We start from the raw sequence: 20,069 nt of genomic DNA, 5'->3' as shown, positions 1-20,069 counted from the left end.
GATATATATGGGAAATATGGGAATTAAGGTATTTGGAAAGGGAAATAGGGGCTTAATTACAGAAAACCCTGATTGCTGAGTTTGAATGTGATTTGGTAAGCAATGAGGAGTCATTGAGCATTTTCATGCATGAAATTACCACAAATTTTATTTTCTTAGAACCATATATTAATCATAGGCTACATATATATTTAAAGCTCTCTATGCAGCAGAGCCAACACACACAGGCCTCAGTCCTATACAGGAACACAGGTCTAAATCCTATTGCTGAGACTGAACCAATGGAGGGGAAAAGGCCAGTAAACAAATACGCACCAGTGAGGAAAGTAGGCATAGTAATCAAGATAATGTCACTTGTGGTCTGTAGATGCTGTAAGTTGAATAGTTCATTTTAACTAAATGCTGGATTCCCTAAATAACAACTTTTTGAGAGTCAGAATATAGTATCTGATGATGATAAACTATGGTCAAGGTATAGCTTTTAGTTGGTCCTCATTTCTATACCTCACTCCAAATTCCAGCCATCTTCAGCATTTAAAGCCAATAAAATTCTTGGACCATAAGAAAGGACTAGAGTTAGGGGCTTTAATTCAAGGACAGACTCATGACATAAGTGTCTGCCATATGCTAAGAGTCCTTGAGCTAAAGGCAACTAACCCAATCCTAATTACAGGATAGGAAATACTCTGCCATTCATTAAAAAACAGTCCAATAGCATTTCAAATAGCATCATTATTATATACATATATCTCACACACACACACACACACACACACACACACACACACACGCACGCTATGTAGAGAGAAAGTTAATTACCTCATGATCATGAGTGGCCTGTCGGGCTGCATCTAAAAATATGATAGAATAAGAACATTAAGCTGAAAAACAAAACAAAATAACAAAACCTAAGGAAATGACTATGCTAAGCTACAAAAACTGCTGGTATATGTGGGCTCTCAAAACATATCATATTTTCTCTGATAGCTTTATTAATCAGTCAACAAAAGTTAAAGGGAACCCCATCTTACAGGTTACACAGTTAGACACAAGAGAAACAGCAGACACAGTTCTTACCTTTGAGGAGAACAGGGTGGGAGAGTGGACAGGAAATACATGCCAAAGGATGTTTGCAGAACATTACAGTTTAGCAGGCAAGATGCCCAAATGTGGAGAAGACGCAATAGCTCAGGAATGACAAGCTATTATGAGTGGGGCTTCTTTCTTTGGCAGTGTTTCCTGAAGAAGGGGAACTTTTAGCAATATTTTAAGAGTGTGATGAACAATTTTAACGGAAAACAAAAGATCCGTGAAGACTGGGATCTTCTGTATCTTGTTTACCTTTGCATCCTTAATGCCTAGATGAGATCCTGATATGTAATAGGAGGTGTTCAATACATTTTTTGAATACACGCATACATGAATGAGTGAATTAAAAGGATGATTGATCACTGGTAGCTGGGAGAAATGATCACATGAAAGGCTTAGAGGTGTTACAGCAAGGTGGTTATGTAGTGTAGCAGACAGATTTGTTTAGAGGTAGAGAAATGACTAAATTGGAAATAGAAGAAAAAGCACAGACAACTAAAAGGGTCTTGGAGCACAAGCCAAATTGCTGATACTGGATATGGAAACCCAACTGAAATTTCTAAATGAGAGCAATGTGATTTTAATAAAATTCCAAGATGATGCTTGTAAGTGAATGTAGTAAAATAGAGAAATGATAGAAATATATCTTTTATATTCTCACTCTAATACTTGGCTTTGTGACACTCCATCATGCAAAACAAACTACAAATACATTTGGTTCTGGTTCTGATACCTTGCCTATGAGATTTGCCTTTCTGACGGTCCTGGGTTTTCCTACTGAAAACCTTGTAGGCCTCAGTCTTCTGATACTGCTCCAGCTCCTTCATGTAACGCTCCTTATCTCTGTCTGCTTCATCAAGGTAGCGCTGGGGAAGAAATATGGAATTATTTTCAAGAAATAGGTCTTACTGACGTAAAATACCAATGAACTCTTTGAAGAAAGCAAAGGATAATTAGCACATGGAAAGAAAAGTACAAGTGGGATAAGCTTTGAGAATTAAAAAAAAAAAAGTCATGTGAATAGAATAAAATATCTCTTAGTTATAAAAGAAATAGGTGATTCTAACTTTTTAGACTACTGCCTTTCTTAACTTATTGAAGACAACTTCTATTGAGGTCATTCTCATAAAAAATTCACAAGAAGATTATAGTTCTTCTACTAATCCTATAGATAGAACTACACATGGCCCTAGAGTCCTCAAGAAGACTGAACACCACATAGGCACACTTAATCTTCCCAGGGGAAAGGATGGAATATTACTTTGTTTCTTTATCCCCAACCCACTCTGAGGAGATGATCTCATACATCAATTGGCCTTTAAGAGCCAGAAGAGTGGAGATACAAGGAACATAAAAAAGAATGACCTCACCCTATGGACCTAAAATGGACTACTATGAGACAGCCTGTATCTACATGCTTTGTGCTATTAATTATTTAAACAAAGTTCATTGATCTACTAGGATAATTTTGTTTAATGCCTTGTACTTTTCATTCATCGTTAGGTTTAAGAAATAAAGTATAAAAATACTCTTCTAAATGAACACAAACAAGAGTTAGAAATTATGTTAAAAGCCTTGTCCTACACAAGAGCCAGATGTAGGGGTCAAATGGCCAAATCTGGGACAATTTAAGTATCAAAATACTCAAGTATAGTAATAATTTATAAACCATTGGGAAAAAAAGAAATTCATATGCCTAAGCCAATTGTAAATAAATAACAAACAGATACATAAATGGAGGGAGGAAGAGGGCTCTTGCTTAGATTAGAATGCTGAAGGGCAACTGGCAAATGTGGAGGGAGTGCTAGAGTTGGAAAATCATCATTTTGCAACCATCATGGTAAATATTAGATCAGGCAAAAGTTATTAATGAATGCTAAATCTAGGGGGAAATTTTGATATGGAACAGACTATTTGAATGTTCTTAAAATGTCTCTGCACAGACTACTTATTAATTACAAGGGAGAGTAAAAAACTTCAGTGAGTGAGCAAAATTAACATTACGAATAAAAGGAATGAGGAATGAGGAATAAAAGACATTGTGTGCCTGCATATGCGATACCCTGAGAAGGACCAACGTCCACCTATGCAGTATTCTGACCAAGAATGCATAACCTCAATCTAATCATGAGGAAACATCAGACAAATATAAAATGAGGAATGTTCTGTTGAAAGTAAACAAAAAGGAGGGGGAGGAAGAGGGAGAGACGGTATTCCTAAAAAAATATTAATGTCATAAAAGACAAAGAAAGGCTGTGGAAATATCCCGGATTAAAGGAATCTAGAGATTTGACTACTAAACTCAGAGCCTGACCCCTGGACTGGAATCTGAACTGGAGGGGGAAAATGTTACAGAAGAATGATGTTAGAGGTCAACTGACAAAACTGGAATATAGATGGCAAGTTAGATAAAAGTATTGTGTTAATACAAAATTATGAGGTTGTTAACTAAACTGTGGTTAAGTGAGAGAACATGTCTATTCTTAGGAAATTCACACTGAAATATTTAAGGGTAAAGGGCTATGATGTATGTAACTTATATCAAATAATTCAGAAAAAAATTGTGTGTGTGTGAGAGAGAGAGAGAGAGAGAGAGAGAGAGAGAGAGAGAGAGAGAAAAGAGAAACCACATGCCCAATCTTGCCCAGGAGAGTATGAGCGCATGTGCGAAAAGAGAAAATGTGTTAATGACAGGTCAATCTGGGTAAGGGTATTTGGGTGTTCTTTGTATTATTCTGTTTGTAACTTTTTGTACATTTGAAAAATTATTTTCAAATAAAAATTTAAGAACAAAAACAAACATGAAAACCCTTGCCCTGCCTAACTAGTTAGTTATCACTGTTTGTTATCCCTGGAAATGACTTTTGCGTTTTTCCTTATATACTTCTGTATTGTCTGAAAAAATTTTAAACGATGAGCGTGTATTAATTTTGAAATAAAAAAATTAAAGAGAAAAGAGTAACTACTATGTACAGCTCATAATCCATTTATACATTAGAGCTAAAACAATGGATGATATACTCTGTTTTCTATTAGCTTGCTACCACAAACACAGAGCTTCAAGTTGAAACTCAATCTGATCTCTTTGAAATTTTTTGAATTCAGTTAATTCCCAAGAGTATTTTTCAATTTGGCTTTAGTTTGTTTGGAATCCTTTTTAAGGAGTGTAAGACATAAGAGAAATATAGACATATATCAGATACTGAAAATGCTGGGAACTTTCAACCCCTCCGACAATCCCTACAATCCCAACAATTTTGTGGCATTTCAACCAGTTCGTGGCTAACTTGTCTTTAATTCCTCTCAAATCTAACAAATGGATTTGTTTCAGTTTGGCAATAAGGTTAGTTTCTGTCTTGGAGGAAAGAGAATTCAAATAGTTCTTGCTTTATTTTTCATAGTAGGTTAAATTTGCCAGAACTCCAGTTTAAAAAGTTTATTAAAGCAGTAACATCTTTTTCTTAAACAAAATTCTTATGTGAATATCAGAATTTTATCAAAAGACCTTTTCTCATTTAACTCATGACTTTTCACTTAACTCGGCAGAATAAACCATGTTGATAGATTTCTTAATATTGAACTACTTTTTACAAAAATCTTATATGAACTCTCAGCATATAAAGCAAATAAAAGTGGAGCTGCTTTGGTTTGGGGGGGATCCTAGAGTCCCTCCTGCTCACGTCCCTGCAGCAGACCCTGAAAGAGTATAAAAACCACTGTGGAGAAAAGAGCTATGAAGGACCCTGCTATTCTGGTCTCCTAGGCCCATGACAAACTTGGAGAATCAACAGTCCATTCTCTTTGCTTTTCTGACAAAAGTTATTTTTGAGATATAATCAAAACCAAGCAAAGGATCAGGAATAGGAACAATTACCTGTTTTTCCTCCGGAGGAAGTTTACTCCATTCATTGCCTAACATCCTTGTAATTTCTGGAAATGGGACTTCTGGTCTTTTTGCTCGAAGCTGTTCTCGACGCTCGTTCATGAACCGAACATATCCTGTAAGGGGGGATTTAGGTGCGTTGCTGTCTCGAAGAGGTTTCTTCCTCTTTCTTCCTTTGGACCAACCTCCTCGTTTACTTCTTTGCTACAAAACAAGAAAAAATAAAAAACCCCAAACCAAATTACAACAACAAAAATTTCCCCAAATAACACAATAATCAACATCAACAAACAAAACAGGATTAATAATTGCATTTTGCTACCATTAAGGCCCTGATATTCAAAGCTCTCCAAACCTGTTATAGGTACAAATGGCTGCAATGCAGTTTTCAAGAAGGGACCCCAGATGGTTCACCTGCAGACCTTTTTATGTACCATGCTACACAATGTTACACTAAGGGGCTATTTTAGTGCTAATCCCAACAGATAAGAATGAGGGGTACCATGATCACATAAGCTCTGGCCTTCATATTCACTTAACAAATCCTGACTCCTGACAGGGGAATATTCTAAATGAGAAATGCAGCACATATACAGCACTGTGCCAGGAAAGCAGACATTGCTACAGTAGATCAGAACAAGATGCTGTCACAAGCACTGGGCAAAAGAAGAGGAGACAAGTTGTAGTACTAGGATTAAAATCATTCATGAAGGGTGTTTCTCATTGATATCATTCAAAGACCAGTTTATTTCCCACAGCAGATAGCACTATAGATTTTAAAATTAATATCTAAGACTTAGAAAAATTTCAGCAACTATAATATATCCAAAATGAATACTAGTTCTTTGCCTTGCTGGTTTATTTCTTAAGATGTTTATTTTATAAAGGCAGAGGTCTTTATATGTTATTAGCTAAATCAAAAGACAATATCGCCCCCAAAAAAGTTTAAAGGACTGAAGTACCACTATTGTTTTACCACAGCCTTTTTCTTTGTCCTTTTAAACAGGATGCAAGGTACTTTTACTTCATAATTTTACAAATACACATAGCCTATCAGTTAATAAAGTTTTATGGATATAAGCATTTTTATTTCAGAGAAGAGAAAGATAAGCCAAATGGGACAAAAATATCTAAATATTAATTACCATACTGCACTCCTCCAAATATATATAAAATGGTACAATAATTCAGCATTGGGCAAATGGTGTATTTGGTATCAGTTTTTTTGTTTTTCTTTTCGGTTTTGTTTTGTAAACCTAGTAACATTTAACATTAAAGCTACTACGGATTTAAGATGTTTAAGAAGCCTTAAGCATTCGTCATAATCTTTAAGAATGCCAACATAAAAAGAATAAGCTCTTTCAAAATAAGAACAAAGACAAAAGTCAATGGTGGTACTCTTTTATAGCTAAAAACAAAAAAAGAGTACCTTAAAACATAGACAATGTAATCAGTCATTTGTGAGGAACACTGAAAGTCCAACAAGGGAATGATGGCCCAGGTCCATACAGAACCTTTGTGTGAATTAGAAAAAGATGCCCCCTATGGGACAATGAATGACTTGGTAAGTCGTGTGAACCCTTTGGGCACATATGACTCCATGCTGCAGGGTTTGGTGAGCAGAGTGTGGTCTTGAGTAAGGGCATGTGGACTCCTCGTTAATTACTTTAAAAAAAAATTTATTTATTTTATTTATTTATTTTTGGCTGTGTTGGGTCTTCACTGCTGCATGTGGGCTTTCTCTAGTTGTGGAGAGTGGGGGCTACTCTTTGTTGCGGTGCGCAGGCTTCTCTTGTTGCAGAGCACGGGCTCTAGGTGCGCGGGCTCAGTGGTTGTGGCTCGCAGGCTCTAGAGCACAGACTCAGTAGTTAGATAGCCCGTGGCTCACGGGCTTAGTTGCAGCATGTGGGATCTTCTCAGAGCAGGGCTCGAACCCATGTCCCCTGCATTGGCAGGCGGATTCTTAACCACTGCACCACCAGGGAAGCCCTAATTACTTATTTAATTAAATCATGCAACTCATTCAGTAAGCATTTGTTGAGCGTCTAATCTGATGCAGGTATAAATTTTCTAGGTAGGGGAAAAAGAAGAGTCTACTTGTCTCTGTATCATTAAAACCATTAATATGGTTCTATGTGAAACAAGAAATATAAAACAGAATATTCTGCAGAATGTAAGGAGGCCAGAGGATGAACACCTCGGTCAACTCCCTTGCTGACTGCTTCTTCAGAAGCCTCAGAGACCAGTAACAGGAGGAGATGCTTCAGCTTACCTCATCTTCGTGCCTCTGTTCATTGCCTTCTGCTGTATTTGAAGACTCATTCTGAAGCAACTGACCTTGGGAGAGATCCTCAACAAATTCTGGATTATTTGTGGATGATGAGGCTCCACTACTATATGGAACCTCTGGGTGGGTTATCCTGAAGAATGATAGGCAGAGTGGAAAAGTTCAGTATCAACAGCATCAAAAACTCCTACTTACCAAGGTTCAAGACAAATTTCACTGCCAGCAAAATCACATGCCAGCCCTTGAATTAATTCCTCCACCTCATTCTGTATAAATGTAAACAATGTCTCCATAGCAATTATAGAGCATTTTGAAAAAGGTTTCAGTGCTTGATTGGATCAGGTCAGTTCCATGAAGAAATCTCCTACTAAAAACAACTATAATCTTTCCCCCACAAATTACCTCTCTCCTCAACGTAGACTTTACATTTTAGTTCTGAGCATGCAACTTTTATATGCTAGTTTCATGTATCTCCTTTTCATGTAATAAAAGGAAAATACTATTAATGGAAAAGAACAGGAATGGGAGTTGAAGAGGAAGTTTGCCCCCCTATCACAAAAGAGAGCGTTCTTTAAGGGCATAAGAAGTATCTCTTATGGTACATTCCATAGGCTACTCCTTGGATTATAGTGTTTATTGACAATGAGATCATCTAAGAACAATATTATCAAGTTCAGTAAGTTCAGGTATAAATGTTAATAAATCAGAGATATACATTTTCTGTTCCTATCATTCTGTTCCAGATGAGTCAGCAAACCAGATCTCATCCTTCTGAAAAGTGGACATGAGAAGGTACAGATGACGATTGGATCTTAGACTAAGTTATACCCTATCGCATTTAGATAAAGGAATGGAAATAAAAGTAACACCATGCGCTAGGGAGTTTGGGGTTTGGGGCAGGTAGTGGGGAAGGTGGAGGAAGATGTACAAGAGAGTAATATTCAGTCATTATTCTGGAAGAATGTATACTCCATAGGGTTACAGAAAATACTTACAATGCAATGTAAGTACTGAAACAGAGGTCTGTAAAATGTGCCATAAAGGTATAGTAGAGAGGATGAGGAATTTTATATGTATGGAGAGAATGTTAAGAAAGATTTTACAGAGGAGGTCTTAAAAGTTGAAGAGGCATTCATCAGGTAAACAACATTATTACAGGTAGAAAGAACAGGGTATTAATAGGAGAAAGGGCAACTCTTCAGGAGGCTACTGCAATAGACTAAGGGGGAGACAAGGGCAAACAGGAGAATAGGGGAGAGAAAGCTAAGAGATAATTAAGAGGTAGAATGATAGATCGAATATAAATAGTGAGGGAAAAAGAAGAGTCAAAGGCAATTCTGAGGTTTCTAGATTGGGTGATAATGTACTATTAATCAATGTAACAACTGGAATGTGTGTGTGTGTGTGTGTGTGTGTGTGTGTAAGAAAGACAGATGAGAAAATGCTAAGTTTGAAACACTCATGGCATAATTAGGTGGGGCTGTCCCACCGACAACTGGAAACATGCCCTGAGAGAACAGAAGTGAAGAAAAGGCAGGAGATATTTTGGGAGGCATCAGCTCATGGAAATAATGGGAAGTGCTAGATATTCTCCAGAAAGACAGTGAGAAGAAAAATCAGGATAGAACTCTGTTGGAACAATATTTTAGAAGCAAGTGTTAGACGGGCTGGGAAAGACTAAGGAGGACGTTAAGAAATCTAGGAGAGAATACTGTTACAGAGGCCAAGGCAGGAAGACTTTTGAGAAGGGGTTATTACACAGGCAAAAAGTTGCAGATGTCACATAAGATAGGCTAAAAAGTATCTGCTAAATCTGAAGATCTGAAGGACTTCAGCTGTACTCCCTGTACTTCAAGGGAGTACAGTTTTAGTGGAGTTATGGGAATAAAAACCAGATTACAGTGGACTGAGAAAAGAATGAAAGCAGATTCAGACTGTCCTTGAAAGGACAGAAATTTTATTTTTCTGAACACTTCTATAAAAAATAGAGTATTATAACTAGGAGGCTCCTACATTTTTGAGGTCCTGTGAAAAAGGGTAGATAGGAGAAGTTATTAACTCAATGCTAATTATGTTCTCTGAAGAGTTGCCATTAGAGATCCAGTTTGATCTTGGCAGCTTTGTTTTTCAAATATTTCAATCATTTTGGATGTCTTACAATGTCTTTTCTTTCACTGTCATTCTTCATTTCAACTGTGCCATCAATTTTTAAGTTACTAACTCTTGCACATTCTTATTTCAGTAAAATATGAAAACTAGGTTTAGGAAAGAGTACCAATCCTGTGAATCCCTTGACTGAAATGGATAGGAATCAGAGGGAGTGGTCAAAAGCAGCAAATGCCTTAGAGATGACAAGTTGAATAAAGACTGAAAAAAAAAAAAAAAGGCTCCTTTGTTCCAATGAATGAATTGTCCATGCTCTTAGCTAAAGCCAACAACCCTTCCATTTGCGCCCTGGATCCCACACCCTCTAGCCTACTCAAAAACAAGTTTCAGCAATTCTGCCCTCTCTGGCATCACCAATTCTTTCCTCTCTACTAGATTAGCCTAATCAGCAAACAAATGTGGCATTATTACTCTTATCTGGAAACAAAACAAAAAACACACTTTCTTGATTCCACTTCATTTTTCTCCTTTCCTTTATGGACCTGACCTGAGGGTGGTATGTTCCAAGATCCCCAGTATACTGAACTCTGTTTTCTGTTCTGTCATCCACCCACAAATTTAATGCCTTTTCTATCTTAACTAAGCACTTATCATGCACTGTGTCCATAACTTTTGCAGTTTGAGATGTGATAGCAAAACTAGCACGAATTTCTTTTTCCTTCTTCACAATTTCGCAGATAGAAGATTCATTCTCACCATAGATCTCAGCAACCTCAGCATATTACTATTTTTTTTTTCTTTCCTTATTAAGTCAAGAACTTTCACCTTTTCACTTAAAGGAAGCACATTAGGGCTTCTCTTTGGCGTATCTGAATTGCCAGCATCACTACTCTTGCGCTTTGGGGCCATTATTAAGTAAAATAAGAGTTACCTGAACACAAGCACTAAGATACTATGACAGTCCATCTGATAACAGGCAGCTACCAAGTGACTAACAGGTGGGATATGCTGGACAGAGCAATGATTCACGTCCCAGGCAGGACACGGTGGGATGGTGTGAGATTTTATCATACTATTCAGAGTGGCGGGCACTTTAAAACTTATAAACTGTTTATTTCTGAAATTTTCCATTTAATATTTTCCAACCATGGCTGACCGTGGCAGGTAACAGAAGCCACGGAAAGTGAAACCATGGATAAGGGGGTACTTACTGACTTCAATTGTTTATAGTGGAAAGAATTGTTTATAGTTATTGACTTCAATTGATCTCCCTTCATTCTTTCTTAAACCCAACCCAAAGGAGATAAGTGTTCACAACTCTTGTCAAGGCCACCAGTGACCTCCATGCTAAATCCAATGTCATTTCTCAGACCTCATCTTACCGGATTTTCCAGAAGTATTTGACACAGTTCATCTCTTCCCCTCCCTTGAAATATATTTTTTACCTGGTTTTCAGGACCCTGCACTCCTCTGTTTTTTCTGATACCTTTTCAGGTACCCCCTTGAGTCTTCTTTGCTGACTCTTCCTCTCCTCCCTGACTTGTAAATGCTGGAGTATCCCCGAGTTCCAGTGTCAGGTCTCTTCTCTTTTCTACCTACACAGTGCTCATTCGTTTGATGATCTCAACCAGTCCTACAGCCTTAAATATCAGCTCTAATATGTTGATTGACTCCCAGGTTTCTCTTTTTAGTGTAGACAGCCCCTAACTTTAGAGCCCTGTATCAAGCTGCCTATTTGACATCTCTGCTTGGATAGCTAATAAGAATCTCTATTTTAAAATCTCTAAAACCGAGCTCCTAAAATTCCCTCCTCCACTTGCTCAGTTTTCCCCATCTAATTTAATGGCAATTCCATCCCTTCAGTTGCTTAAGCCAAAAATTTGGAGCTGTCTTTAACTGCTTTTTTCTCCCTTCTCACATCTCATCTGGTCTTTCAGGCAAATCCTGTTTGGCTTACCTTCAAGATATATCTAGAATTCTATACTTCTCAACACCCCCCATTCCTATTATCTTTGAAACCCACTCCAGTGAGGTTTTTGTCCCTACTACTCTGCCAAAAATACTCCTGTCAAAGTCACTAGTGAAGTTCTTTGAGTCATCATCTCTCACTTGAATTATTTTAGAACCGTAACTGGTCTTCTTGCTTCAGTCCCTGCTCCCTTCACTCTATTCTCTATATAACAGCCACAGGGATACTATTTTAAAATGTCAGATCATATCATTCCGCTCAAAATCTCCCCATGCTTTCCCACCTCACTCAGAGTAACAGTTAAAGTGCTTACTCTGACCCATAAGATCCTACACGATCTAGTCCCTTGCTACTCAAAGTACCGGCCTTACACCAGCAGCACAGGCATCATTTGGGAACTTATTAGAATGTAGAATCTCTGGCCCTAACTCAGACTTTCTGACTCAGCGTTTGCATTTTAATAAGATGTCTAGGCAATTCATAAGTGCATTGAATTTTGAGAAACACTGATGGAGCCTATTACCCTTCCCCCTGGTATACTCTGCTCCAGTCACACTGGCCTCCTGGCTATTTCTAAAAGGCAGAAACACTCCTACCTCAAGGCTTTCCCACTCACTGCTCCCTCTGCCTAGAATAATCTTCCCCCATAACTGTAGGCTAGCTAATTTACTTCCTTCAGGTTTTTATTCAAGTCACTTGTAAAGCCTTTCTGGGTCATCTTATCTAAGATGGCACCTCAAGCCCCTCCTGTCCCTCTTCCTTACTTTATTTTTTAATCCATAGTTCTTATCAATGTAGTATGCATTTTACTTATTTATCCTGTCTGTTGTCTGACTTCTGCAGTAGAATTTAAGCTCTATAGGAGTTGGGATTTTTGTCCATCTTGGTTATTGCTTAATGTCTAGTGCCTAGAATGGTGCCTGGCACATAGCAGACACTCAGAACATTTTTATTGTACAAGTTGGACTCAGCAAGTAGGCAGCTTTTAGAAAAGTTTTAGAGAATAGTTTCATCTGAATAAAGTCAGAAGGCAGATATTAATGAGTTAAGAAAGAATGCCAGGGAAGGAAACAATTATAAAGTGTAGTCTGTTTTTAAAGAGCTCTAAGGAATATTAAAATAATTCATCTTAGGCATTAGCTAGCACTTCAATCTATTAGTGAATACATTTCTTCTTTGGCAAGTAATGTCTAATAGAAAAGATAAAAATTCAAGTGGAACAGAGATTTTCAGTGGAAGAGGGACTACTGCTATTAGCCCTTTTCTACATTTCTTTATATATCTGTCCAAAAATACCAAAGAAAGGAGTTGGAGTTGGGGGGAGGGGTAGGTTGGGAAGAACAGAAGTCAGCTAGAGCTCCTAGGCATCTTGAATAAAGAACCATAATTAAAAATCTAATCTTAAAACAACAACAAAAAACCCTGATGTTTGGGGAAAAAATTATTTTAATATCTGTGGCAATTTAGACAGAAAATGAATTTGATTTTCGAAGCTAGCCCTGTGGCAAGTATTTCCTTAATGGTGACTATGTAATTCTCTTAACTGGGAGTCACTGATGTTTCCTAGACCCCACAGTACTGCTGTTCCAGTTCACAGGAACCAGAGCATTGCAAATGACAGCTGAATACAGATATTAAAGCAGTTTACAATGGCTCTCATTCTCTTTGCAAAGCATAACAAACGCACCTTCTAGTTTTGATATAAAACTGCCTCTTTAGCACCTCATATGTTGTCAGAAGCTGTTCTGAAGCCTAGGCAGAGGCCCAGTGTCCCAAAGCAGCTGCTTACCCAGTTGTAGCCAGATCATTACTCTCCTTGGAGCCATCTTCATCAGCAAAAAGGGGAGGCAGGGTGGAACCAGTCATCAAGGTTTCCATCTCTCTAAAAGGAAGACAGAATAAAAAAAAAATTTAATGGCTTAATTATTTCCAGTTCAAGTTGCATTAATTTAAGAGTCAGCCTTCCTTAACTTTATCACATCAGCAGCAGAATAGAAACTGACCTAAATATTTATTTTCTTGACTTGGACACATCAATTTGAACTTTATGGTTAATGGGCTTTTAACCCTGGTCTTATCAACTGACCAGACTAAAAACAGATTTTAACAACCAGGACACAGTTTGGAAAATTCCTTTTTGTTCATTCAGAATATCTTCAAAAGTATGCTTCATTTCCGGTAAAAACTGTTAAGCAGAGTAACTCAGAAGCACGGCAACCCTGAGCAAGCTATTCAGCCTCTTTGAGATACAATTTCACCATCTTAGACACAGACAAAATTGCTGACTTAACCCACAGGGTTATTGTGAAGGATTAAACTGAAAGTGCTTCATAAACAGAGAAAGGCTAAGATCGTAAGTGCTCTGAGTATTATTATATAAAGAAAGGTATTGTTATTACAGCATTACGAGTTCTTAATCCCAGATGAATCATCCTTAGATTAAATGGTGACAATCTGAGTCCTCCAAAAGGAAATAATGCAAAGGAAGTAGAGGATGGAAGGCATACTGATGTGGTTCAAAATGAAAGAAACCACACTTCCAGGTCAGAAATATGCTCCACATCACCATGATGACCAACAGTGGAAATAGCATGCACCTGGGCACAGGAAATAACTAAGCCTAACTGAAGAAAGCAAATAAATCAGAAGAACCTCAGGTTATCAGAATGAAAGGATAAAAGGACAAAGTGACAAAGAGAGTAATTTCATTTAGCATATCGCTACAAAGAAAGATTTTTCCCTTTCAAGGTTTACTACCAGGGGCTTCACCCCATATAGCTAAAAGCAGAAGCCTTCCATTCACCATGAAAATGATATTCAAACAAAACATTCAATAGTGACCCTAAACATCAGCCACTTAAGTGGAACTGCAAACCACTCAAGAAAAAAAGTGCCTCAATCACCTGGGAGAATTGAGGAACAGATTATGAAAATTCACTCAGGAGCTCCCTCAGCAGTTATTTCAGGTGCTGCTGCTAAGAGACCTAGTGAAATAGCAATTAAAAGAAAAGCACAGCAGCCCAAGCAGAGCTAGGATTCATCCCACTAAGACGGAAATACGAAGAAAATGCAGATGACAGTGATGCCATATTCTAAAATGTTCAATATAATAATTTACTTACAAAATGATAACAGTGATGATTTATTTCTTATTCTTACTTATTTTCTTGTTTTCACTTCTTTGTTACTTAGCAGACCAAATTCCATAAATAGCTTACTCTGAAAAAAATGCATCTTTGTATATTCACCACCCATTATAGTGGGAGAGCATGGAAGGCAGAGGGGAACTTCCCACTCAACCACAGAGTATGGAGTTTATTCCACATGCAGGGATACTTGCTAACTTTTCAACTCCTTCAAGAAAGGCGGGGTTACAAGGGGCTCTAACAAATACTGCAAAATTCCATTCTAGATGTTTTCTAGGATAATCTTGACACAAGTGCACTTATGTTTTACTTCACATTATGCACAGACCAGATTAGAGCCCAGGCTTTAAGGGCTGCTAACATCACCTTACACCAATATTCATTTTATCAAAAGAAAATTAATCAATTAGATGCCATATAATCTAGTTATAAACCACAAGCAAACATTCAAATAGTCAGGTATATATCCACAAACCTTAAAAGGACTCATTTAATTGGCTTCTTTCTAAAAGTCTCCTTAGAAGTAAAGGACTTTTCAAGAGCCTCAAGATTCAGCATTGGAAGCTCTTGGCATCATCCCACCTCACAAGAAGATATATTACCTGGTGGGGGACAAATGAAGTATCTTTTCATTCACTATACCAACATGATCCTCTTAGAGTGTTTCCCAGATATCTTTAGTCATTTTTGAAATATGGGGAGGCAGCTGGACAACACAACCTTAACAACATATAAATAAATCATATAAACAAAGGAAGTTCAGAGAACACATTTCTTGTTGTTGTTTTTTCCTCTTAAGTGTGTTTTACTCAATCCATATGGCTTCAGATATATTTTCTCTAGTGTTACTGAGTAGTCAGATCCCTAAGAAATGAGTAATAAAGTGGGTGGAAGGTTAAGGGGACAAAATCAACAAAAGAAGGAAATGAGGAAAAAGTCCAGTGAAACTCAAAGGCCTCTAAACTAGTTGGGAAAATAAAATGATTCGCAAGAATTGGCTGGGATCCTGCAAGAATCTGCTTTCATATGGTTCATGAGGGGGTGATTCAAACTGAATCACAGCTACCAAGCCACTGATTGCCAAAAGCCCTTCAGTGTAGCATCTGTGCCTGATAATGTCCCAGTACAGAGGTCACACTAAACTCTGAAATTCTATGCAAAGCACTTAAGAAATGTAATGAATGCTGCTCTGGAAGGGGAAAGAAGAGATATATGTACAAAGGCAAGGCAATATACAAGTTTGGTTTTCCACTGCAGTTTACAGAAACAGGTATATCATGCAGATGTTTTCTTGCAGAAGGGATTCACCCAGTGAAGGCTTCTACCTGGAGGTAAGTGGTATTACCTTGGGGCTTACACTTTGAGCCAAGGTCTGGACTGTAACTTTGGAAACTCAAAAATCCCCTCTAACACTAATCGCTCACTGAAAACATTGATGTATAAAACAGAGTGACAATTTAAGATATTTTAATAACAATTATAAAAATTGTAATAAAAATTATATTAAGCCACTAATCATAATCAGAACATTTTTTTGGGCCAGAATAAAGGCACTCAGGTGTAGCTTAAGAAATCTTCCTCAACTAAGATTGTTCTAGTAACCTTTCCCAACAAAAGGGATGATCTCACCAATGAGACTATATTATTCCAAATGTGTTGGACAGTGCTGAAAGTATAATTTATACTTCTGTTTTCTGGGGTTGGCTCTTTTCAGGTACCCTTTCCCCACTTTACATATGTTAATCCCACTTCATTAAGCCCTCTCATGGAGATGCACCATATTCCTTCCCTACCACACCATCCCCAACAGTACACCTCAGAGTTCAGAGGTAGGATTCTGCCCTCATTTTTCCATACTACAACCTTTATGCAAAATTTCCAGTTCCTTTAAAAGTCATGTTAATTCGCTATACCAGTCTCTGATCATTACCTCCTATCATTTTGGTTCTACTACAACTGACCTTTAACCACACAAACCTCTATTTGTCGACTCTTGATTTTCCCTTCTCTGTCTAGCTTAGATTCTGTGGCTGCATTTCAAATATTTTTTTGCCAACACTCTCAATTCCTTTGCCATGTTGTTCTTCTATACCCTGGATGTAGATCAACTCTGAGTTTTAGCTCAACATGGTGTTGGAGAAAAATCACAAAATAAAGGGTGCTACTATAAATTTATGGTATCAACTATAGCTGAGCCCACAATGCTCTCAGCTGTCATTTTACATGTTCTTAGGTTATCAACTGCCACATTAGCTCTGTCAAAATTTTCCAATCAAATCAAACCTAACTCACTCAAACCCTCCGAATATTCAGGCTCATCTCTTCAAACTTCTCATTCCTGACTCACACCAAAACCATCCTAAGTAGTTTTATTTTAAAAATATATAATTTATATACCATAAAATTTATTCCTAATTTAAGTTATACAGTTCAGTGGCTTTCATATATTTACAGGGTGACTTTCACATATTCCTACCAACACCATAATTGATTTTACAACATTTTCATCATCCCTAAAAGAAACTCGGTACCCATTAGCAGTCACTGCCCATTCCCCCCTCCCCCTAGGCCCAGGTAATCACTAATCTGCCTTCTGTCTTTATAGATATACATATTCTTAACATTTCATATAAATTTAATCATATTCTCTGACCTTTTGTGTCTGGCTTCATTCACTTAGCATAAAGTTTTCAAGGTTCATCACATTTTAGCATGTATCAGTATTTCATATCTTTTCATGGATAAATAATACCACATTTTGTTTATCCATTCAAAGACTGATAGACTTGGGTTGTTTGTATTTTTTGTCTATAGTGAATAATGCTGCTTAAGAACATTTGTGTACAGTTTTTGTGTGGACATGTTTTCAATTTTCTTAGGCCTATACCTAGAAATGGAATTGCTGGGTCATATGATAACTCCATGTTTAACATTTTAAGGAACTGCCAAACTGTTTTCAAAGCACCTGCACCATTTTACATTCCCACTAGCAAAGTATGAGATTTCCAAATTCCCCATACCCTTACCACACTTTTTAGGAGTCCTAAAGAAATATCAATCCTACCCTCCTCCAGCTTTCCACATGGGCTAAGGGAAATACAGAACTCCAGCCCACTTCAGCCATCCTGTCCCACTGAAAGGGGGAAAAAACTAAGAAGCACCGGTAAAGTTTATAGTCCAGGGGGCACAGGCTCACCAAAAGACTGTGACCTAATCATAGTACTACAGAATGCTTCTCCTCCCCTCACACCTTACCACTACATCACTAAAGGGCTATATACCACAGTTCCTTTCACCCAGGACATCATTTCTACGTTTCAACAAAAATTTACAAGGCATACTAAAAGCCAAAAAACGATTTGAAGAGACTGAACAAGGATTAGAACCAGAGTAAGATACACCATGGTTTTTATTTCTTAACTTTAAAAAAATTGAAATACAGTTGGCTTACAATATTATATTAGTTTCAAGTGTATAATATAGTGATTAATATTTTTCCAGATTATACTCCATAAAAAGTTATTATAAAATATTGGCTATACTCCCTGTGGTATAATAGTACATCCTTGTAATTTATTTATTTTAGACCTAGTAGTTTGTACCTCTTAATTCCCTTCACCTATTTTAGTCTTTCCCACCCATTCTTCCCTCTGGTAACCACTAGTTTGCTACCTGTATCTGTAAGTCTGTTTCTGTTTTGTTATACTCATTTGTTTGTTTCATTTACAAAATTCTACATATAAGTGAAAACATACAATATTTGTCTTTCTCTGTCTCACTTATTTCACTAAGCATAATACCCTCTAGGTCCATCCATGTTGTTGCAAGTGGCAAAATTCCATTTTTTTTTAAAGACTGAGTAATATTCCATTATATATATATAGCACATCTTTATCCATTCATTTGTTGATGGACACTTAGGATGCTTGGCTATTATAAATAACGCTGCTATGAATGTTGGGGTGCATATATCTTTTCAAATTAGTGTTTTTGTTTTCTTCAAATAAATACCCAGGAGTGGAACTCCTGGATTTTATGGTAGTTCTGCTTTTAATTTTTGAGAAAACTCCATACTGTTTTCCATGGTGACTATTCCAATTTACATTCCTACCAACAAAGTGCTAGGGTTCTCTTTTCTACACATCCTTGTCAACATTTATTATTTCTTGTCTTTTTGACAATAGCCATTCTAACAGGTGTGAGGTGATATCTCACTGTGGTTTTGATTTGCATTACCCTGATGATTAGTGATATTGAGCATCTTTTCATGTGTCTGTTGGCCATCTGTATGTCTTCTTTGGAAAAATGCTTATTTAGGTTCTCTGCTCATTTCTAAATTGGGTTTTTTTTTTTTTTTTTTGATATTGAGTTGTATGAGTTCTTTATATATTTTGGATATTAACCCCTTAACAAACATATCATTTGCAGATATCTTCTCCCATTCAGTAGGCTGCCTTTTCATTTTGTGGATGGTTTTCTTTCCCACACAAAAGTTTTTAAGTTTGATTAGGTCCCATCTGTTTATTTTTGGTTTTGTCTCCCTTGCCTGAGGAGAAAGATCCAAAAAAAAAAATCACTAAGACCAATGTCAAAGAGCCCACTGTCTACGTTTTCTTCTAGGAGTTTTATAGTTTCACGTCTTACATTTAGGTGTTTAATCCATTTGAGTTTATTATTGCATATGGTGTGAAAAAATGTTCTAATTTCATTCTTTTACATATAGCTGTCCAGTTTCCCCAAACCACTTATTGAAGAGCCTGTCTTTTCCTCATTGTATATTCTTGTCTCCTTTGTCACAGATTAATTTACCATATTTGTGTGGGTTTATTTCTGGGCTCTCTATTCTGTTCCATTGATCTATGTGTCTGCGTTTGTGCCAGTACCATATTGTTTTGATTACTGTAGCTTTGTAGTATAGTCTGAAGTCAGGCAGCATGATACCTCCAGCTTTGTTCTTTTTTCTCAAGACTGCTTTGGCTGTTCAGGGTCTTCTGTGGTTCCATATAAGTTTTAGGATTATTTGTTCTAGTTCTGTTACAAATGTCGTGGGTATTTTGATAGGAATTGTATTAAATCTGTAGACTGCTTTGGGCAGTATGGTCATTTTAATAATTTTAATCCTTCCAATCCATGAACATGGAATATCTTTCCATTTATTTGTATCATCTTCAGTTTCCTTCATGAACGTCTTACAGTTTTTGGAATACAGGTCTTTCACCTCCTTGGTTAAATTTATTCCTAGGTATTTTATTCTTTTTGATGCAATTGTAAATGGTATTGTTTTCTTGATTTCTCTTTCTAAAGTTCATTATTAATGTAAAGAAATGCAACAGATTTCTGTATATTAATATCGTACCCTGCTCTTGACTGAATTAATTTATTAGTTCTAATATTTTTTTTGGTGGGGTTGTTAGGGTTTTCTATATATAGAATCATGTCATCTGCAAATAGTGACAGTTTTACTTCTTCCTTTCCAATTTGGATGCCCTTTCTTTTTCTTGTCTGATTTCTGTGGCTAGGACTTCCAATATAAATTAAATAGAAATGGTGAGAGTGTGCATCCTTGTCTTGTTCCTGATCTTAGCGGAA

The 20,069-nt window shown here is 37.0% G+C and overlaps 1 protein-coding gene across 2 annotated transcripts in view; it reads right to left on the bottom strand.

Annotated features, from left to right (window-relative positions):
* Positions 1-20,069, bottom strand: part of HMG20A (high mobility group 20A) — a 68,213-nt gene that overhangs the window by 12,110 nt on the left and 36,034 nt on the right. The window contains exons 2-7 of one of the 2 annotated variants that reach the window (XM_030874910.2): positions 14,956-15,082; positions 13,124-13,216; positions 7,245-7,392; positions 4,964-5,176; positions 1,823-1,955; positions 820-851 (exon numbers count right to left, since the gene is read on the bottom strand). In XM_030874910.2, coding sequence (XP_030730770.1) covers positions 820-851; positions 1,823-1,955; positions 4,964-5,176; positions 7,245-7,392; positions 13,124-13,212 — 615 coding nt within the window. In that variant the 5' untranslated portion in view covers positions 13,213-13,216; positions 14,956-15,082. The remainder of the gene's footprint in view (positions 1-819; positions 852-1,822; positions 1,956-4,963; positions 5,177-7,244; positions 7,393-13,123; positions 13,217-14,955; positions 15,083-20,069) is intronic. The other variant, XM_030874909.2, reaches the window with a different exon arrangement.

The sequence above is a fragment of the Globicephala melas genome, chromosome 2 (genome assembly GCF_963455315.2).
Source record: "Globicephala melas chromosome 2, mGloMel1.2, whole genome shotgun sequence".
NCBI classification, from domain to species: Eukaryota; Metazoa; Chordata; class Mammalia; order Artiodactyla; family Delphinidae; genus Globicephala; species Globicephala melas.
Note: the sequence above shows the minus strand (reverse complement) of the source record. Positions and strands in the feature narration are given on the sequence as shown.